At 44.0% G+C, this 15225-nt stretch overlaps 1 protein-coding gene across 2 annotated transcripts in view; it reads left to right on the plus strand.

Annotated features, from left to right (window-relative positions):
- Positions 1–15225, plus strand: part of nebl (nebulette) — a 130058-nt gene that overhangs the window by 2334 nt on the left and 112499 nt on the right. For both annotated transcript variants that reach the window (XM_041968874.1, XM_041968873.1), the window contains exon 2: positions 2117–2211. In XM_041968874.1, the coding sequence (XP_041824808.1) occupies positions 2117–2211 (95 nt within the window). The remainder of the gene's footprint in view (positions 1–2116; positions 2212–15225) is intronic.

The raw sequence follows: 15225 nt of genomic DNA on the forward strand, positions 1-15225 counted from the left end.
GTGTCTCGTCCTCTTGTGGAACGTGTTATTTAAAAGGTCCACTTTGTTTGAGTAGTTCAGTGTGAACACAAACTCGATCCAGAAGAATGTTGCACCCGAACTGAACCGAGTTAATCGTACCACGTCTACTGGACTATCCTGTTCATGCAACCTAAAACCTGCAGGTCTGCAGCCCTTAAGGACCAACTTCGGACCCCCTGTAATAAACAAATGCTGCACAAAGAGCTGCAGCAACGTGTGGGCGGAGACTCGTAACAGCTGATGGAAAATGCTAACTGCTGCTGCTAAAGGCGGCTCTACAAGCGGCTGGATCGGCCTGTGGACTTAGTTTTTCATACACTGCTTCTGGATTTCAGCTTAGTTCTGGTTTATATGCCATGTGTTGTTGTTTATCTGAGCTTACATTTACCTTAATTTGGGCTCTGGAAAAGAAAAATTATGATGATCTCTTAATTTAATTAGCTTAAAAATTTAATTTAATTTAATTTTTTATGTCAATATATATAAAAATATAAAACTTTACAAAAGAAAAAGAAGGAAGTGTGTAAGTCGAGCTTTGAATCTGGTTTATTTCTGTTCTCTACCTGCAGTTAAATGCATTGACTGTAAAATGCTGTTTCCTTCAACGCTGTCTGAGTGAACTGGTAAATAACTATCTTGGTCCAATAAAGGCTTAAATATTCTACAGTTATTACTTTTTTACTCTGTTCCCTTCATCTTAGGTTTCAGTACATCAACATTTAACGGCTTCATGCTTCTTGGTGCATCATGACGATGGTGCTGTTTAGGCCACAAACATGATCCAGCAGAGAGGATGTTAATGTGCAGACTTCCACGTAAGTCATCACTAGCTCGTCCTGGGACATGTTTTCACAGCCCTTACTCTCTGGATTCGTTCTCTTTTGTTGCTCAGCTCTCAGCCACCGATGTTAAAAGTGCATGGTGGCCTGTTCAGGTTTATCCTGCCTCCTGCTTTATGAGCGCGGGTCCCCTTGTGCCCCTGAAAGGATGAAGCTGTATAGAAAATAAATAGACAGATTGATGGTTATATTCAGGGTCGTGATTCGTGGCCGCCTGCTGTTTAACATGTGAAGTGAAATAAAGTCAAGCAGCAAAACTTTGGACAGAACCAGCAGGTTTAAGAAAGCAGCACATTAAACAGAAAATGATAAAACCTGAACAATTAGTAAAGATCACAGTTTTAAAAAAACAGCAAGTTCTGGTTAACATGAGCTCCAAGGAAAGCTTCCCCACGACTCCAAAGATCTGATTGTAACCCAGCCGGGTATTTCTCATCATCTCTCTGTGGATCTGTTTTCAAACATGAGCTTTTCCTGCCGTTAAGTAGAGGATTAATAACGACTGCGTTACAACAGAATCTCCTCACTTTCTAAGGATTTGAGTAATCCTGATGCAGGACAGATGGAAGATGGTCTGAAATGGGTGTTGAATGACCGAACAGAGCTGACTCACAGCAGCCTGCCTCACTCTGATCTGAACAAATGTCTGTTTATGTCCATCTTCCTGCTGCAGGTTGTATTTTTATCATTCTCTAAACACACCATATGAAAAGGAGACATTTGGTTAAATTAACTCATAAGTGGCATTTCTGAAGCTTCCCGTCGCCTCCTTTAGCTGCAGATGGAGCCTCTCAGTTGTCATGGAGACGGTTCGGCTGCTGTCCTGTGGTCATGTGAAAGCAGGTGTCTCCAGAAGTGGGACGTCCAGCCATCTACACGGCTCAGCACACGCTTGTTGTATGTTGATCTGAGATGTTAAATGATGAAAACAGAAGCTCAGCTGAGCGTGAACACCGGACCAGAACCAGGTGGAGTAAAAGCAGGAAAGTTGCATCTAATGCCAGAACAGAGAGACGGTTTACCATCTGCTGCGTTCATAGCGACGTCTAATTAGTGTGCTGATAACAACCACGCCGTCTCCATGGCAACTCAGCAACACAATCTGCTGAGGAAAGCCAACAGAGATAGCTGAAAAGTAAGAGGTTAAGTGGAAGCTTCAGGTGAGGTATTTGGTCAAACTTCATCAAATTCAACATGATTCATTGTGTGTGTGTGTGTGTGTGTGTGTGTTTGTGTGTGTGTGTGTGTGTGTGCAGAACTGGCACAAAGGATGTTTCCACTGCGAGGTCTGCAAGATGACCCTGAACATGAAGAACTACAAAGGCTATGACAAGAAACCCTACTGCAACGCGTGAGTTTGACTTCAGTCACACTTTGATGCTTCACATGGCTGCTGTGTCGTTTTCTCTGTGGAAATATGAAGCTCGTGGACTCGCTGTGAGTGTAAACACCATCCAGGGCTGTGGCTGCTGTGTCGTTTTCTCCGTGGAAATATGAAGCTCGTGGACTCGCTGTGAGTGTAAACACCATCCAGGGCTGTGGCTGCTGTGTCGTTTTCTCCGTGGAAATATGAAGCTCGTGGACTCGCTGTGAGTGTAAACACCATCCAGGGCTGTGGCTGCTGTGTTGTTGTTGGTGCTTGGGCTGCAGGCTGCCCGTCTCTCAGGTTTTTATAGCCGCGGTGGTTTTGGTGTTGGGTTGGTTTGCGTGGTTTTGGGTCCGAGCCCAGCCCGGGTTCAGCTCTGCTTGTCATCATCTGTACAGCCAGACACGCTGAACCACCGTTTACTGCGCATTGAGAACATTTGGTTTGCATGGGCAGACCGCCACAGGAGGCGGAGCTTAGGTCTGTGTTTTATGGTTGATGGATGTAAATTACAGCTTCTGCTTTAGGCCGTATCTTAAAGAGAAATTTTAAGCATGTAACTGTAAGCTGATTATGATGTTTATGATCTGAGGGTTGATCCTTGTAGCATGCGTGGTGCCTTCTGAACCAGCTTTCAGTAGCACATTAATGGCTCAGCTAAGATTTGATCCCACGTTTCTTTCTCCACCGCAGCTTCTCTCTGAGCCTGAACCCATCTGTTTAACAGCCACAAGTTGGAAATGTGAAAAATGCGTCTTGTTGTCCGATCTGGAAGATCTTCTGAACCCAGACTGAAGTTACAAAGAAAAACACACCCTGTCAAACACGCTGGCTCTGTGTGGACACACACTCACAGCAGGGTTAGTGACCTCTGACCCTGTTAGGGTTTAAAAGGTGTTTCCTGTCAGCGTGTTGAACAGCGTCTTTGTTTCCTGTCAGATGTCTCCTCCCCTCCTGTAAACAAACAGCAGCCCTCTGACAGGCTGCGTTCAGACCTGCTGTTAACATGTTTCTGTCACCGATCCCAACTAACGTGAACACCCCTGAGTCCCCGAGTCACATCTGCCTCCACATTCCTCTCACACCAAAGTGAAATCAGCGTCTTCCTGATTCACATAACCTGGTTTAGAAGTTTAAAGTCATCTTCAAACAAACAGGAACAATCAGGTTTCTGAGTTTAAAACTACATTAAAATGGTAAAATGTGCTTTTCCAGCTAGTTTGACCACTCAAAGCGCTTTACACTACTTATCACATTCACAACATATGTTGTGTTGATAAATAAATGAATTAAAGTGTGAATAAATAATTATATAAAAGTGTTAATAAACAAACAAATCAATAAATAAATCAACGTGTCATTAACAGTAAGTTAACATGTGAAAAATGTGAATGTTATTAATTTATTTTGTATTTATTCCACTGACATGTTTATGCCAGTATTAATTTATTAAATGATGAAAAGCAAAGAAATTAAAATAAAGTTTCACGTTTATGAAAAGTTGCTTTAAAATAATCTTATTAAATGATAATAATAATGTGTAATATGAATAAATAGTAATAATCTAAGTAGAGGTTTTAGTTCATTATAGAAACATTTTTATAATTTAATCAGTTTAAAACCAGATAAACTAACTTTTCTAACCGGATCCTGAAACAATAAAAAAATCATGATGAAATTCTTGGAGGATATTTTCCAGCATGTTGATGTGCAGCCTGTCATTTTTCAGCCTCACCGTATAATTACTTTTATTTTTCCTCTCTTGTCTGTGTACAGACTTAGTTTGTAGGGTTGTTTGCTTCCTGCAGGGCGCTCTAACTCGGCGCTGAGCTGTGTTTTTGTACCTCGTGTTCAGCGTCCTGTAATTACAGCTTGTTTGGTCTGTTTTTCTTGGCTCTTGCTGTCCTGCGTCTGATCCGCTCCATTGTTGAGCTGTAGCTGTAATGACGTCGTAGTTCTGCACCTCCTGCTTGTTTCCTCTGAAGCTGCTGCACCAGTTTAATCTTGGGCTTCTTTTATATTTACTTCCTAACTTTTGTCCCTTTAAGTGAAGGGAAATGGTATAAACATACGTTTTTACCTTTTTAAAAACTTTTCTACATGAACCAGCATGTTCAGTCCTGGAGATGTTAGACTGTGTTTTTATCTGTTACTGGAGGGTCTTTGTATTTGTAAAGAATGATGTTTGGACAACCTCGTTTTCAGCTTCTGCTCTTTGCAGATCAATGGCAGCGTGATCAGTCGAAGGAAACATTTGGGACATTAATGTTTTTAGTAGATGACCTGGATCGTGTCGGACTGTGGTTAAAATTAGGGAACAGGTCTTTAGGTTGTTTAAATGACCCTGAGGCTTGACTTTAGACCGAGATGCAGCCAAAACGCTCTTGTGTTTCAGGTCAGGAGGTCTGTGGATTTACAAATGTGGTCTCGTGCTCCTTAAAACCACCGAATGGAGGGGCCAAGTGGAGAGAGGGATTATGGAGGCACATGAGAGGCAACTCTTTAACACAAAGCTTCACAGCTTTAATGATTAACGGACTAATACAACCAGAGGAAGAGTTTCCACAAGCAACATAATAATATTCCAGGCGCGGGGCTCAAGCTGTGGCCTGTTTTCTGAAAGCAAACATGTCTGTTTACACTTAGAAAATCAAGAATGTATGATTTCCTTCGATGGGTCATGAGATGAGCTTTAATCTGAGGTGCCCTTTGTGAAGCGGAGGGACCTCTGAGCTGGTTTATTGGCCCCGTTCTCTGTCGAAGGCCATTTCTCATCAAGCTTCGTTCTTTGTCATGTGAGACTCCTGCAGAAAGCTGTAGCTTTAAATCCACGTACATCATGTAGCTCTGTATGTACCCTAGAATTAAAACCATCTATTCGTAGGTCGAAGTTTAATCAGCAACTATTTTAATAATTAACTCACTATTTTAATCTGATGTCAGTTTTAAACTGTTTGCAAAAATGTCAAATTAAGTGCTGAGAAACTGAAAACTTTATATTTAGTTGTAAAGTTAGTACTGTTGCACATTTAATTAAAATAATAAGAAAGAACTGATTATCTGGAAATTATTTCCAGTGTTTTGGATGATTATTGAGGACAAATTTGAGACAATTCAGTTTAAAATAAAAGATCGGTGAAGCTTAGAAGAAAGAAAAAGCCTGTTAGGTGGGAACCGGGACGGTGAGTTGGTGTGAAATGACTCATCTACTTAAAAACAAGATTTTTCTCTGTTTTACTCCAACTGCACATTTTTTGTTTTTGCCATATTTAAATGAATAAAATCACAAACTCTGCAGAAATAATGAAACACATGCATCAGATATTCCAACCGTGGATCAGCATGTTGCAGCACAGAAACAGGACTGGCTGCATTAACATGATATTTTACTTTAATTAACTCTCCTTTTATGCACATTAGTCCGAATCAAAACGTGTTATGTAACACTGCACACCAGCTTCTCTTGTGAGCAGGAAGGTCCCTCATTCAGTCTGTGTTTACGTGTTCACGTCGACATGATTTTACATTTTGTGAGGAATTTTTGGCCTTTCATGAGCTCAGGTTGTTCTGATAAAGACGTGGTTACGTAACGCAGCTGCCCACATCACCCAGATTACTCCAGTCTTTCTGTGATCCTCAGCAGAGGGAACGCTGCTCGTTTCGCTTCTCCGAGGCAGAATAACAGAAACGGTGGATATGATACCGTTTCTGTTTGAGGTGACAGCTGAAAGGAGGCCGGTGGGGGATGAGTGTGTCTGAGAATAAATGCAGGAATCTGCCACAGAAACATCTCCTGGAAGAGCCATGAAAACTCTGCTGCCTGGTTTTTAGATGCTCATGTTGGCTCATCATTGCTGATGTGGAGGGAGTGGAGGGGTGGAGCACTGACGGAGATCCATCTGTTTCCCTCCAGGATGACGGGATGTTGTGAGCTGATGCATATTCACTGACATGCAGTGAGGTTCAGCTTTGGTCCGAACCCAGACACCAAACTGACCCTAACAGCTGGTCGATGAATGGATGTTATGTATTTATGTTGAATAAATGATCATTAAAATAAAAATATGAACCTGGACAACCAGTAAAGCTGGATGTACCCTGCTGAGGATGGACGGTCATTGGGTCTGAACATCCATCCAGCGTCATTAAACACAAGTTTGATCACGATACAACATCCAAACCTTATTCCAGTGTGGAGCTTCGTGTTCCCTCTGTACATGCCGGGGTTCTGTTTTGGGTTTTTTAGTCTTGTCCGTTTTATTTTGTAGTTTTTGTCTTTGTGTATTCTGTTTTGTTTCCTGTTTGATTTGCTCATTTGCTTCACTGTTAGTTCCTCAGCGTATTTATACCCCTTGGTTTCAGTTTTCCTTTGTCGGATCATCCGTTGCGTTTCCCGTCTTGTCTCCTGTTTTTGCCTTGTAAGTCTTTCTAGTGATTCTTAATTAAAACCTTTATTCTTGCACCCGTCTGCCTCCTGCCTCTCCGTCCTAGATTCCTCACATCTTCTCACCCCTGATGCTCCTTGCACTCTGGTCTCCTCCTACAGTCCAAAACATGCATGTTCGGTTCACTGCTGTTTCCAAATTCACCTAAGGAGTGGGTGTGAGCCAGAGTGGTTGTTTCTCTCTGTGACCGGTGGGTGTGATGGCTGCCATTGCATTGATATTCTTAGAGGACTACACTCCTGGACACCTGCTGTGGTTGCTCAACCCGCTTGAGGTCCATGTGCATGTGAGGGACAGGTGTAGGATGTCCGCCCCCTTCTGAACTTTAACCTCTGTGTGCTGCAGCAGTTTCACTCTGTTAAAAGACACCAGAAAGGCAAAAAGTACAAAATCTGCCCACCCTTGGGGGGAAAAGCTCAGTAACATGAACCACTGGGTAAATTCCCGTGATAACACCTCTGTGTTTCACTGCTGTAGAAGACGTTCGGTGAGATTTAAGCATCTGAGAAGAAGAACACAGTAGCTTGAACTCAGTGATGAAGAACGTAGCACTTTGCAGCGGTAAAGAAACCGAGGATGAAACACAGCGATGCATCGTAGAATCCAATCCAATCATTGACAAGATCATCGTAATCGAATGGAGACACTGGTGAGGACGCACAGCCTCATCATCACATTTCTGTTTTATTCCAGGTCTGATTTTGACCTTTGACAGCTGCTGGGTGTCGAAGCAGCAGAGAGACAAACTGAGTGAAACTAAGCTTGAAGTCCTGCAGCAACGCTTGTGTCTGAAAATAAAAAGCAGAGGTTTCTGGTCTTGTCCTGTCTGAAGAGTTTGTTTTATGCAGTGGAGAAAAATCTGGGGGTTTAAACATCATTACTCCGTTTTCATCCAACCAACAGTTGTTGCTGTTGGATTTCAGTTGAACATAACAAATGAATGGAGGAAACAAATAAAATATACTTAATTAATCCCAGAGGGAAATATTAGCAGAACGATGAGCTCAGGCCTGTTTAGCTTGAATCTGTAGTGTGGGAGCTGCTTTTAGACCGAAGTAGCATTGATCTGGGCCTTAAAGAAAAATAGAAAAAAATGACGAAATAAAATGTGTAAATCCTGTTTTCTAAGGCTCAACGATCAATCGCTTTTAAATCAAAATCGCTTTTTAAGATGTTACGATTAGCAAATACCAAAGAAATTCATTAACATGCAACACAGCAGCTGATCCAGGTTCAAACCTACAGCATCTACGGTTTTACAAATACACTCGCTTTGTTTTTTAAGTTTAAACAAAGCGTCCAGTGGTGACTCTGCTCTGTCTGAGCCTCAAATATACTTACATCAGAAATCACAATTAGTTCAGGCCTGTTTTCTCTGTAGACATATGCTGGAATATATGCACAGTGGTTCACTATACTGGCCAAAGTTAAAGAGTTTCAGAGATCTTACATGGCAGCTTTTACTGTGACAAAATTCCCAACTTTAGCTGGTTTTCCATCCAGTTTCAAGACACTTTGGAAAACACAATGATTAGCTGTGTTCACCTGCTGGTGAACCAGCTACTAGTGAACCAGCTGATGGTGAACCAGGTGCTAGTGAACCAGCTACTAGTGAACCAGCTGCTGGTGAACCAGCTGCTAGTAAACCAGCTGCTGGTCAGCCAGCTACTAGTGAACCAGGTGCTGGTGAACCAGGTGCTAGTGAACCAGCTACTAGTGACCCAGCTGCTAGTGAACCAGGTGCTAGTGAACTAGCTGCTGGTCAACCAGCTACTAGTGAACCAGGTGCATAGTGAACCAGGTGCTGGTGAACCAGGTGCTAGTGAACCAGATGCTAGTGAACTAGCTGCTGGTGAACCAGCTGCTAGTGAACCAGCTACTAGTGAACCAGCTGTTGGTGAACCAGCTGCTAGTAAACGAGCTGCTGGTCAACCAGCTACTAGTGAACCAGGTGCTAGTGAACCAGCTACTAGTGAATCAGCTCCTAGTGAACCAGGTGCTAGTGAACCAGCTACTAGTGAACCAGGTGCTGGTGAACCAGGTGCATAGTGAACCAGCTGCTAGTGAACCAGCTACTAGTGAACCAGCTGCTAGTGAACCAGCTGCTGATCAACCAGCTACTAGTGAACCAGGTGCTGGTGAACCAGGTGCTGGTGAACCAGCAACTAGTGAACCAGCTGCTAGTGAACCAGCTGCTGGTGAACCAGCTACTAGTGAACCAGCTACTAGTGAATGAGCTGCTAGTGAACCAGCTGCTGGTTCACCAGGTGCTAGTGAACCAGGTGCTGGTGAACCAGCTGCTGGTCCACCAGCTACTAGTAAACCAGGTGCTGGTGAACCTGCTGCTAGTGAACCAGCTCCTAGTGAACCAGGTGTTAGTGAACCAGCTGCTGGTCAACCAGCTACTAGTGAACCAGGTGCTGGTGAACCAGCTGCTAGTGAACCAGCTACTAGTGAATCAGCTGCTAGTGAACCAGCTACTAGTGAACCAGGTGCTGGTGAACCAGGTGCATAGTGAACCAGCTGCTAGTGAACCCGGTGCTAGTGAACCAGCTACTAGTGAACCAGCTGCTAGTGAACCAGCTGCTGGTGAACCAGCTACTAGTGAACCAGGTGCTAGTGAACCACCTACTAGTGAACCAGGTGCTGGTGAACCAGGTGCATAGTGAACCAGCTGCTAGTGAACCAGCTACTAGTGAACCAGGTGCTAGTGAACCAGCTGCTAGTGAACCAGCTGCTGGTCAACTAGCTACTAGTGAACCAGGTGCTGGTGAACCAGGTGCTGGTGAACCAGCTACTAGTGAACCAGCTGCTAGTAAACCAGCTGCTGGTGAACCAGCTACTAGTGAATGAGCTACTAGTGAACCAGCTGCTGGTTCACCAGGTGCTAGTGAACCAGGTGCTAGTGAACCAGCTGCTGGTCCACCAGCTACTAGTAAACCAGGTGCTGGTGAACCTGCTGCTAGTGAACCAGGTGCTAGTGAACCAGGTGTTAGTGAACCAGCTGCTGGTGAACCAGCTACTAGTGAACCAGGTGCTGGTGAACCAGCTGCTAGTGAACCAGCTACTAGTGAATCAGCTGCTAGTGAGCCAGCTACTAGTGAACCAGGTGCTGGTGAACCAGGTGCATAGTGAACCAGCTGCTAGTGAACCAGGTGCTAGTGAACCAGCTACTTGTGAACCAGCTGCTAGTGAACCAGCTGCTGGTTCACCAGGTGCTAGTGAACCAGGTGCTGGTGAACCAGCTGCTAGTGAACCAGGTGTTAGTGAACCAGCTGCTGGTCAACCAGCTACTAGTGAACCAGGTGCTGGTGAACCAGCTGCTAGTGAATCAGCTGCTAGTGAACCAGCTACTAGTGAACCAGGTGCTGGTGAACCAGCTGCAAGTGAACCAGCTGCTAGTGAACCAGGTGCTAGTGAACCAGCTACTAGTGAACCAGCTGCTGGTGAACCAGCTACTAGTGAACCAGGTGCTAGTGAACCAGCTGCTGGTGAACCAGGTGCTGGTCAACCAGGTGCTGGTGTTGAAAATCTAATCCTGTCAAGTTATATGAAAAGGAATAAGACTCATTAAGATGATGAATAAAAAAAAGACAGAAAACTTTTCTTCTTCAGCCAAATTATTTTTCACATTTTCTTTGATCTACACGTTTTTTCTGCACAAATCACCATAAAAACTGAGGGAAGGAAACCCACTTATTGAATCAGGCCTAAGCAAAGAATTTAGTTTTGTAACACAGCAAAACAATGAGCTCTGTCTACTAGACGGAGAAATAAAAGGAGCAACTGATGAAAGAGGTGAATGAGAAACAAAAAGAGAGAGCGGCGTGTTGAGACGGAGCTTCTGAAAGCTGCAGCGATGGAAAACTTATGTAACCCACCGTCTGATCTGTCACGCTTCGAACTGGAAATCTGCTGAAAGGGGAGCAGGAGGAGAGAGACCGAGCTTTTACACCAAAATGAAGCAGATTTGAGAAGCAGAGGGCGACGGGAGGCTCAGTCACCAGCATGAGAGAAAAGAAAGAGGAAGAGAGGACGGAGGGATGAGCCGGGGGTCTATTGAAGGCTGACTGCGAGTGTTACGCTTGAATGAGGGAAGAGAAAGACTCAGGACAGTGAAGAGAAAGCACTCCAGACAGAGTTGTGGTGTTAAAGCTCCGTAAAACGGCCCTGAACTCTGATGCTTTTCTCAATTCACATCACTTATCTGTTGTTTTGGTCTGTTTTTATGTGATGCCGTGGGGCTTTCAGGAGGTTACGTTACTCCTCTTTTCCTTTCTGACCTTTTCTTTTCTGTTTTTACATTTTAGCTCTTTCCCATCTGTCAGTATAATTCCTTCCTTTCTTTCTTTGACCTCATCAGTCTTTTCATCTCTTGTCCAGTTTCTCATCTTTTCTTTCATTCTCTGAATCTTATCTCTCCGATTCTACTTCTTCTTCTCTCTCTCGTTTCCGTTCCTCTTTCTCTGCCTTCCTGTGCTTTTCATCTATTTCAGTATAATTTCCATTCCTCATCTTTACTTATTTTCTTTCACTCAGCGGTCCTGTCTACTCCTTCCTTTACCTTTTCTTAAATTCTGTTGCTTAATTCCGTTTTCCCCTTTTTGTTTTTTCCTTTCTGTCTTAGTTTGTCTTTTAATTTCTTCCCCTGGCCTGTTCTCTTCCAGTCCTGTCTAACCTGTTTTCTCCCTCTCTTCACTCGTTTTTCATCCTCTTCTCTCATAAAGGTGAAGTGTTGAGGCCACCGAGGACACCTCCACCTCTTGTCTCCCTCTTAATAAAGACATAAACCATCACAGTTTGCTGAGTGAGACTCTTTTCTTGATGAGCCGGAGACGAAGGTCCTGTCCACACAGCACATAAAGGCGTATCTTTGTTCTCTGCCCGTAACCGTCGGCAACTTTATGAGTTTAATTTGTCGAATCATCTTGTTCTTTGGTGAAGACGAAGCTGCAAGAGTTTACTGTAAGTTCATGATGAGGGAAAATGGAGTTTCTCGGAAACTGTCTGGTTTGTTTGTTCCAGCCATGTTTAAAGGGGCGTTCTCGCCGGACAAGCCGTGGGATCTGAGCGGGTCATCCGGCCGATGTCCCGGCTGATCACCCGGTTTAAATGGACTGAAACCTCTGCAACTAATGGGACAGACATACTTCCCTTGCACCCGGTCACAACACAACATGGCAACTATTCTACCCAAACACTGAGAGAACTCTCCAGTTTCAGCCGGGTCACTCACCCAAAACGAATCTTATGTTACAATAGTACGCGCTGTCAGTAACGTTTAATCCTCAGTCACGGTAACGGCGTTGTAACGATGGAAAAAGTAATGCTGTTAGTAACGTCATTATTCCCATCGCTGCTACGACCCACAAAACGAACAAAAGAAAGAAGTAGAAGAAAATTTAGCTGCACAGACCACCTCCGAATAAAGCGGTGCTTCCTTTTACGTCTCTTTCTGAGAATAAACATCATGATCTCCTCTCATCATCGTCACCACTTTTATTACTGTCTGAACTCTGAACTCTGCACTGCCCTCTGGTGGAGATGTCGGCTAACAACCACGCCAACGTAAAGTATGAGGACAGTGAGGTTTGAAGGGAAGTACCTATTTAGATGCGTAAAAGGAGCAAAAATAAGCCTCAAGATTTCACTCAGTGGGCTTCATCTCACATAGAGCAGCTGCCCTATATCCTCTCTCTCTCTGTCTGACCCCCTTTTTGTTGAGCTCCTGCTTCATGAAGGCATCTAGAGCCCACAAACAAACGTTGTGATGTGTTTTATTCTCAACCTCGGGTTGCTTCTGATGACTTATTCATCCACCGACTGGAGCTGTTTGCTGGCTGGAAACACACATTCTGTTTGGGTGTTTGCCTAGAAATGTAAAGATGACTCAGATCTGTGGTTTCTAGAAACTGTATCAACATTTCTGAGCTGTATGTTTTGTTCATGTATTATCACACAAAATGGAACAAGCTCAGTTCCTTCACAGCTGGAAAAGAGGAGCTGATTTGTGCTCCAGAATACGAGCTTGTTAGATTTGATGTCAACTAATCTTTTAAAAAAATATACTTTAGGTAATTCAGTCTGACTTCTATTGGTAAAAGGCAAAAATGAACATGATGTTATGATTATTTTTCAACAAATTCAATATATTTGATGATTTTTTTCCCATCTTGAGAAACGCCTGTTCTCATCTGCTCTAATCCCAGCTGTAGATCCGCCCGGCAGCTTGCTATTAACTCCGCTGTGTGATAATATCTTCTACTTAAATAAGCACAGGCTGCATTAACTGCCCTCATTTGTCATGGCCCGTTATCAGCAGCTGCCACCAACAGGACGGGATGAGAGGGGCTATCTGCATTAAACGTTGGCAGTGGAGGTGAAGTAATTAAACATGAGCTTCAGGCTTTAGAGAAAAAAAGAGCAACTTATACGACAACTATGTGGTGGTTGAAAATGATGTTGGAATCTATTTATTTTCATTGCATCATGAGAGAAAAGCCTGTTAAGTGTTTTCTGGAGTGATGCAGTCACGAAGTGAAAATATCAAGCTTGCTCGGTTACTTTAAGTTGTTCTGGAAAAGCATCAGAAAGCAGGGTGGAGGAAAAAATGTGGCTGTGTCATAAACATGGAGACGCAGAGTCAGGAGATTCATGTCTTCATCAAATGAAACTTAAAGCTGAAGATCTCTGGGTTTGAAAACTTTGAAACTTTTCATTTCCAAGCGAATTCTCAGTGTGTTAAATGTTCCTTCAAAGCCCCTGGACTCTAGGAGATATACTAAAGGTCATCAACACGTTCAGCGTCCTGATGTACGATCAAGTCCCGTTTCGGTCTTTGTTCCAGTAAAGTGACTATCAGGATGGAAGGGGTTAAACTTTAACTTTAACTGATGAAACTGCAGAAGACGAGACTTCATGAAAGGGCTCAAAACTAGATTGTGATTAAGTTTACGCTGATCTTGGTGAGACATTTTCAGCCACCATCGCTCAGCACTCGGACATGGACTCGAAGCTGCGTGTTAACAACCAACGAAAAATGCTACTTGCTCGTGGACTGAAGAAAGAAAGTGAGCAGAAGTACAGATAAAGCTAAAAAAATCAACTTTAAAGGTAAACTAATATGTTTAATCATTAAATGTTATGTGAGATATTTAAACATTTATTTGTTGTAAGTTTGATCATTAAAGTTTCTAACTGATGAAAATCCAAAAATCATAGTCTAAGAAAATTAGAATAGTGTGAAAAAGTTTAATGTTGTAGCCTCGAAGAGCCACTTTCTAATCAGATAATTAATCCAAACACCTGCAGAGGCCTCCTGAGCATCTAGATGGTCTCAGTCTGCTCCAGAGTCCAGCATCATGGGGAAGGTTGCTGACCTGACAGCTGGACAGAAACCATCACCTCCCTCCACCAGGAGGAAAAGCCTCAGCAGGCGGCTGCAGAAGAAGCTGGATGATCAAAGTGCTGCATCAAAGCTCATCAAGAAGAAGCTGAGAGGAAGGAGAAGCTGGAACAAGCAGCAGCTGGAGAGGACGTTCAGGAAAACCTTCACCAGGACTGGACTGAGGCTGGAGTTAGAGCTTCCAGAGCCACCACACAGACGGATCCTGGACCTGGACTTCATGTCGTAGTCCTCTAGTCCAGCCGCTCCTGAACACAACGTCAGCAGCGTCTCACCTGGACTAAAGAAACCAGGACCTGGTCTGCTGAGCAGTGGTCCACAGAGGTCTTTTCTGATGAGCTAATCCTGCATCTCATGTGGAAATCCAGGTCCCAGAGTCTGGAGGAAGACTGGAGAGGCAACAATCCAAGACCCTTAAAGTGCAGCATGAAGTTTCCACAGTGGGTGGTGATGTGGGAGCCATGTCCTCTGGTGCTGGTCCACTGGGCTTCACTAAGTCCAGAGTCCACGCAGCATCTACCAGGAGGTCTTAGAGCTCTTCATGCTTCCTTTGTGGAGATGTGGACGTTATTTCCTTGGCACCTCCCCACACTGCCACCAGAACCAGAACCTGGTTCAAGGACCAAGGATTACTGAGCTGGACTGGCCAGCAGACTCTCCAGACCTGAACCCCGTAGAAACTCTATGGAGGGTTGCCAAGAGGAAGATGAGACACATGAGACGGAGCGATGCAGAAGAGCTGAAGGACTGAAGCATCCTGGTCCTCATTCCACCCAGCAGGACCACAGGCTGGTAACCGCATGGAGGCAGGAGTCCATGCAGAAGGACTAGACCAAGACCTGGTTCATATGCAGGACCTGACCAAGACCTGGTTCATATGCAGGACTAGACCAAGACCTGGTTCATATGCAGGACTAGACCAAGACCTGGTTCATATACAGGACTAGACCAAGACCTGGTTCATATGCAGGACTAGACCAAGACCTGGTTCATATGCAGGACCTGACCAAGACCTGGTTCATATGCAGGACTAGACCAAGACCTGGTTCATATGCAGGACTAGACCAAGACCTGGTTCATATGCAGGACCTGACCAAGACCTGGTTCATATACAGGACTAGACCAAGACCTGGTTTATATGCAGGACTA

Source organism: Melanotaenia boesemani, chromosome 18 (genome assembly GCF_017639745.1).
Source record: "Melanotaenia boesemani isolate fMelBoe1 chromosome 18, fMelBoe1.pri, whole genome shotgun sequence".
NCBI lineage: Eukaryota > Metazoa > Chordata > Actinopteri > Atheriniformes > Melanotaeniidae > Melanotaenia > Melanotaenia boesemani.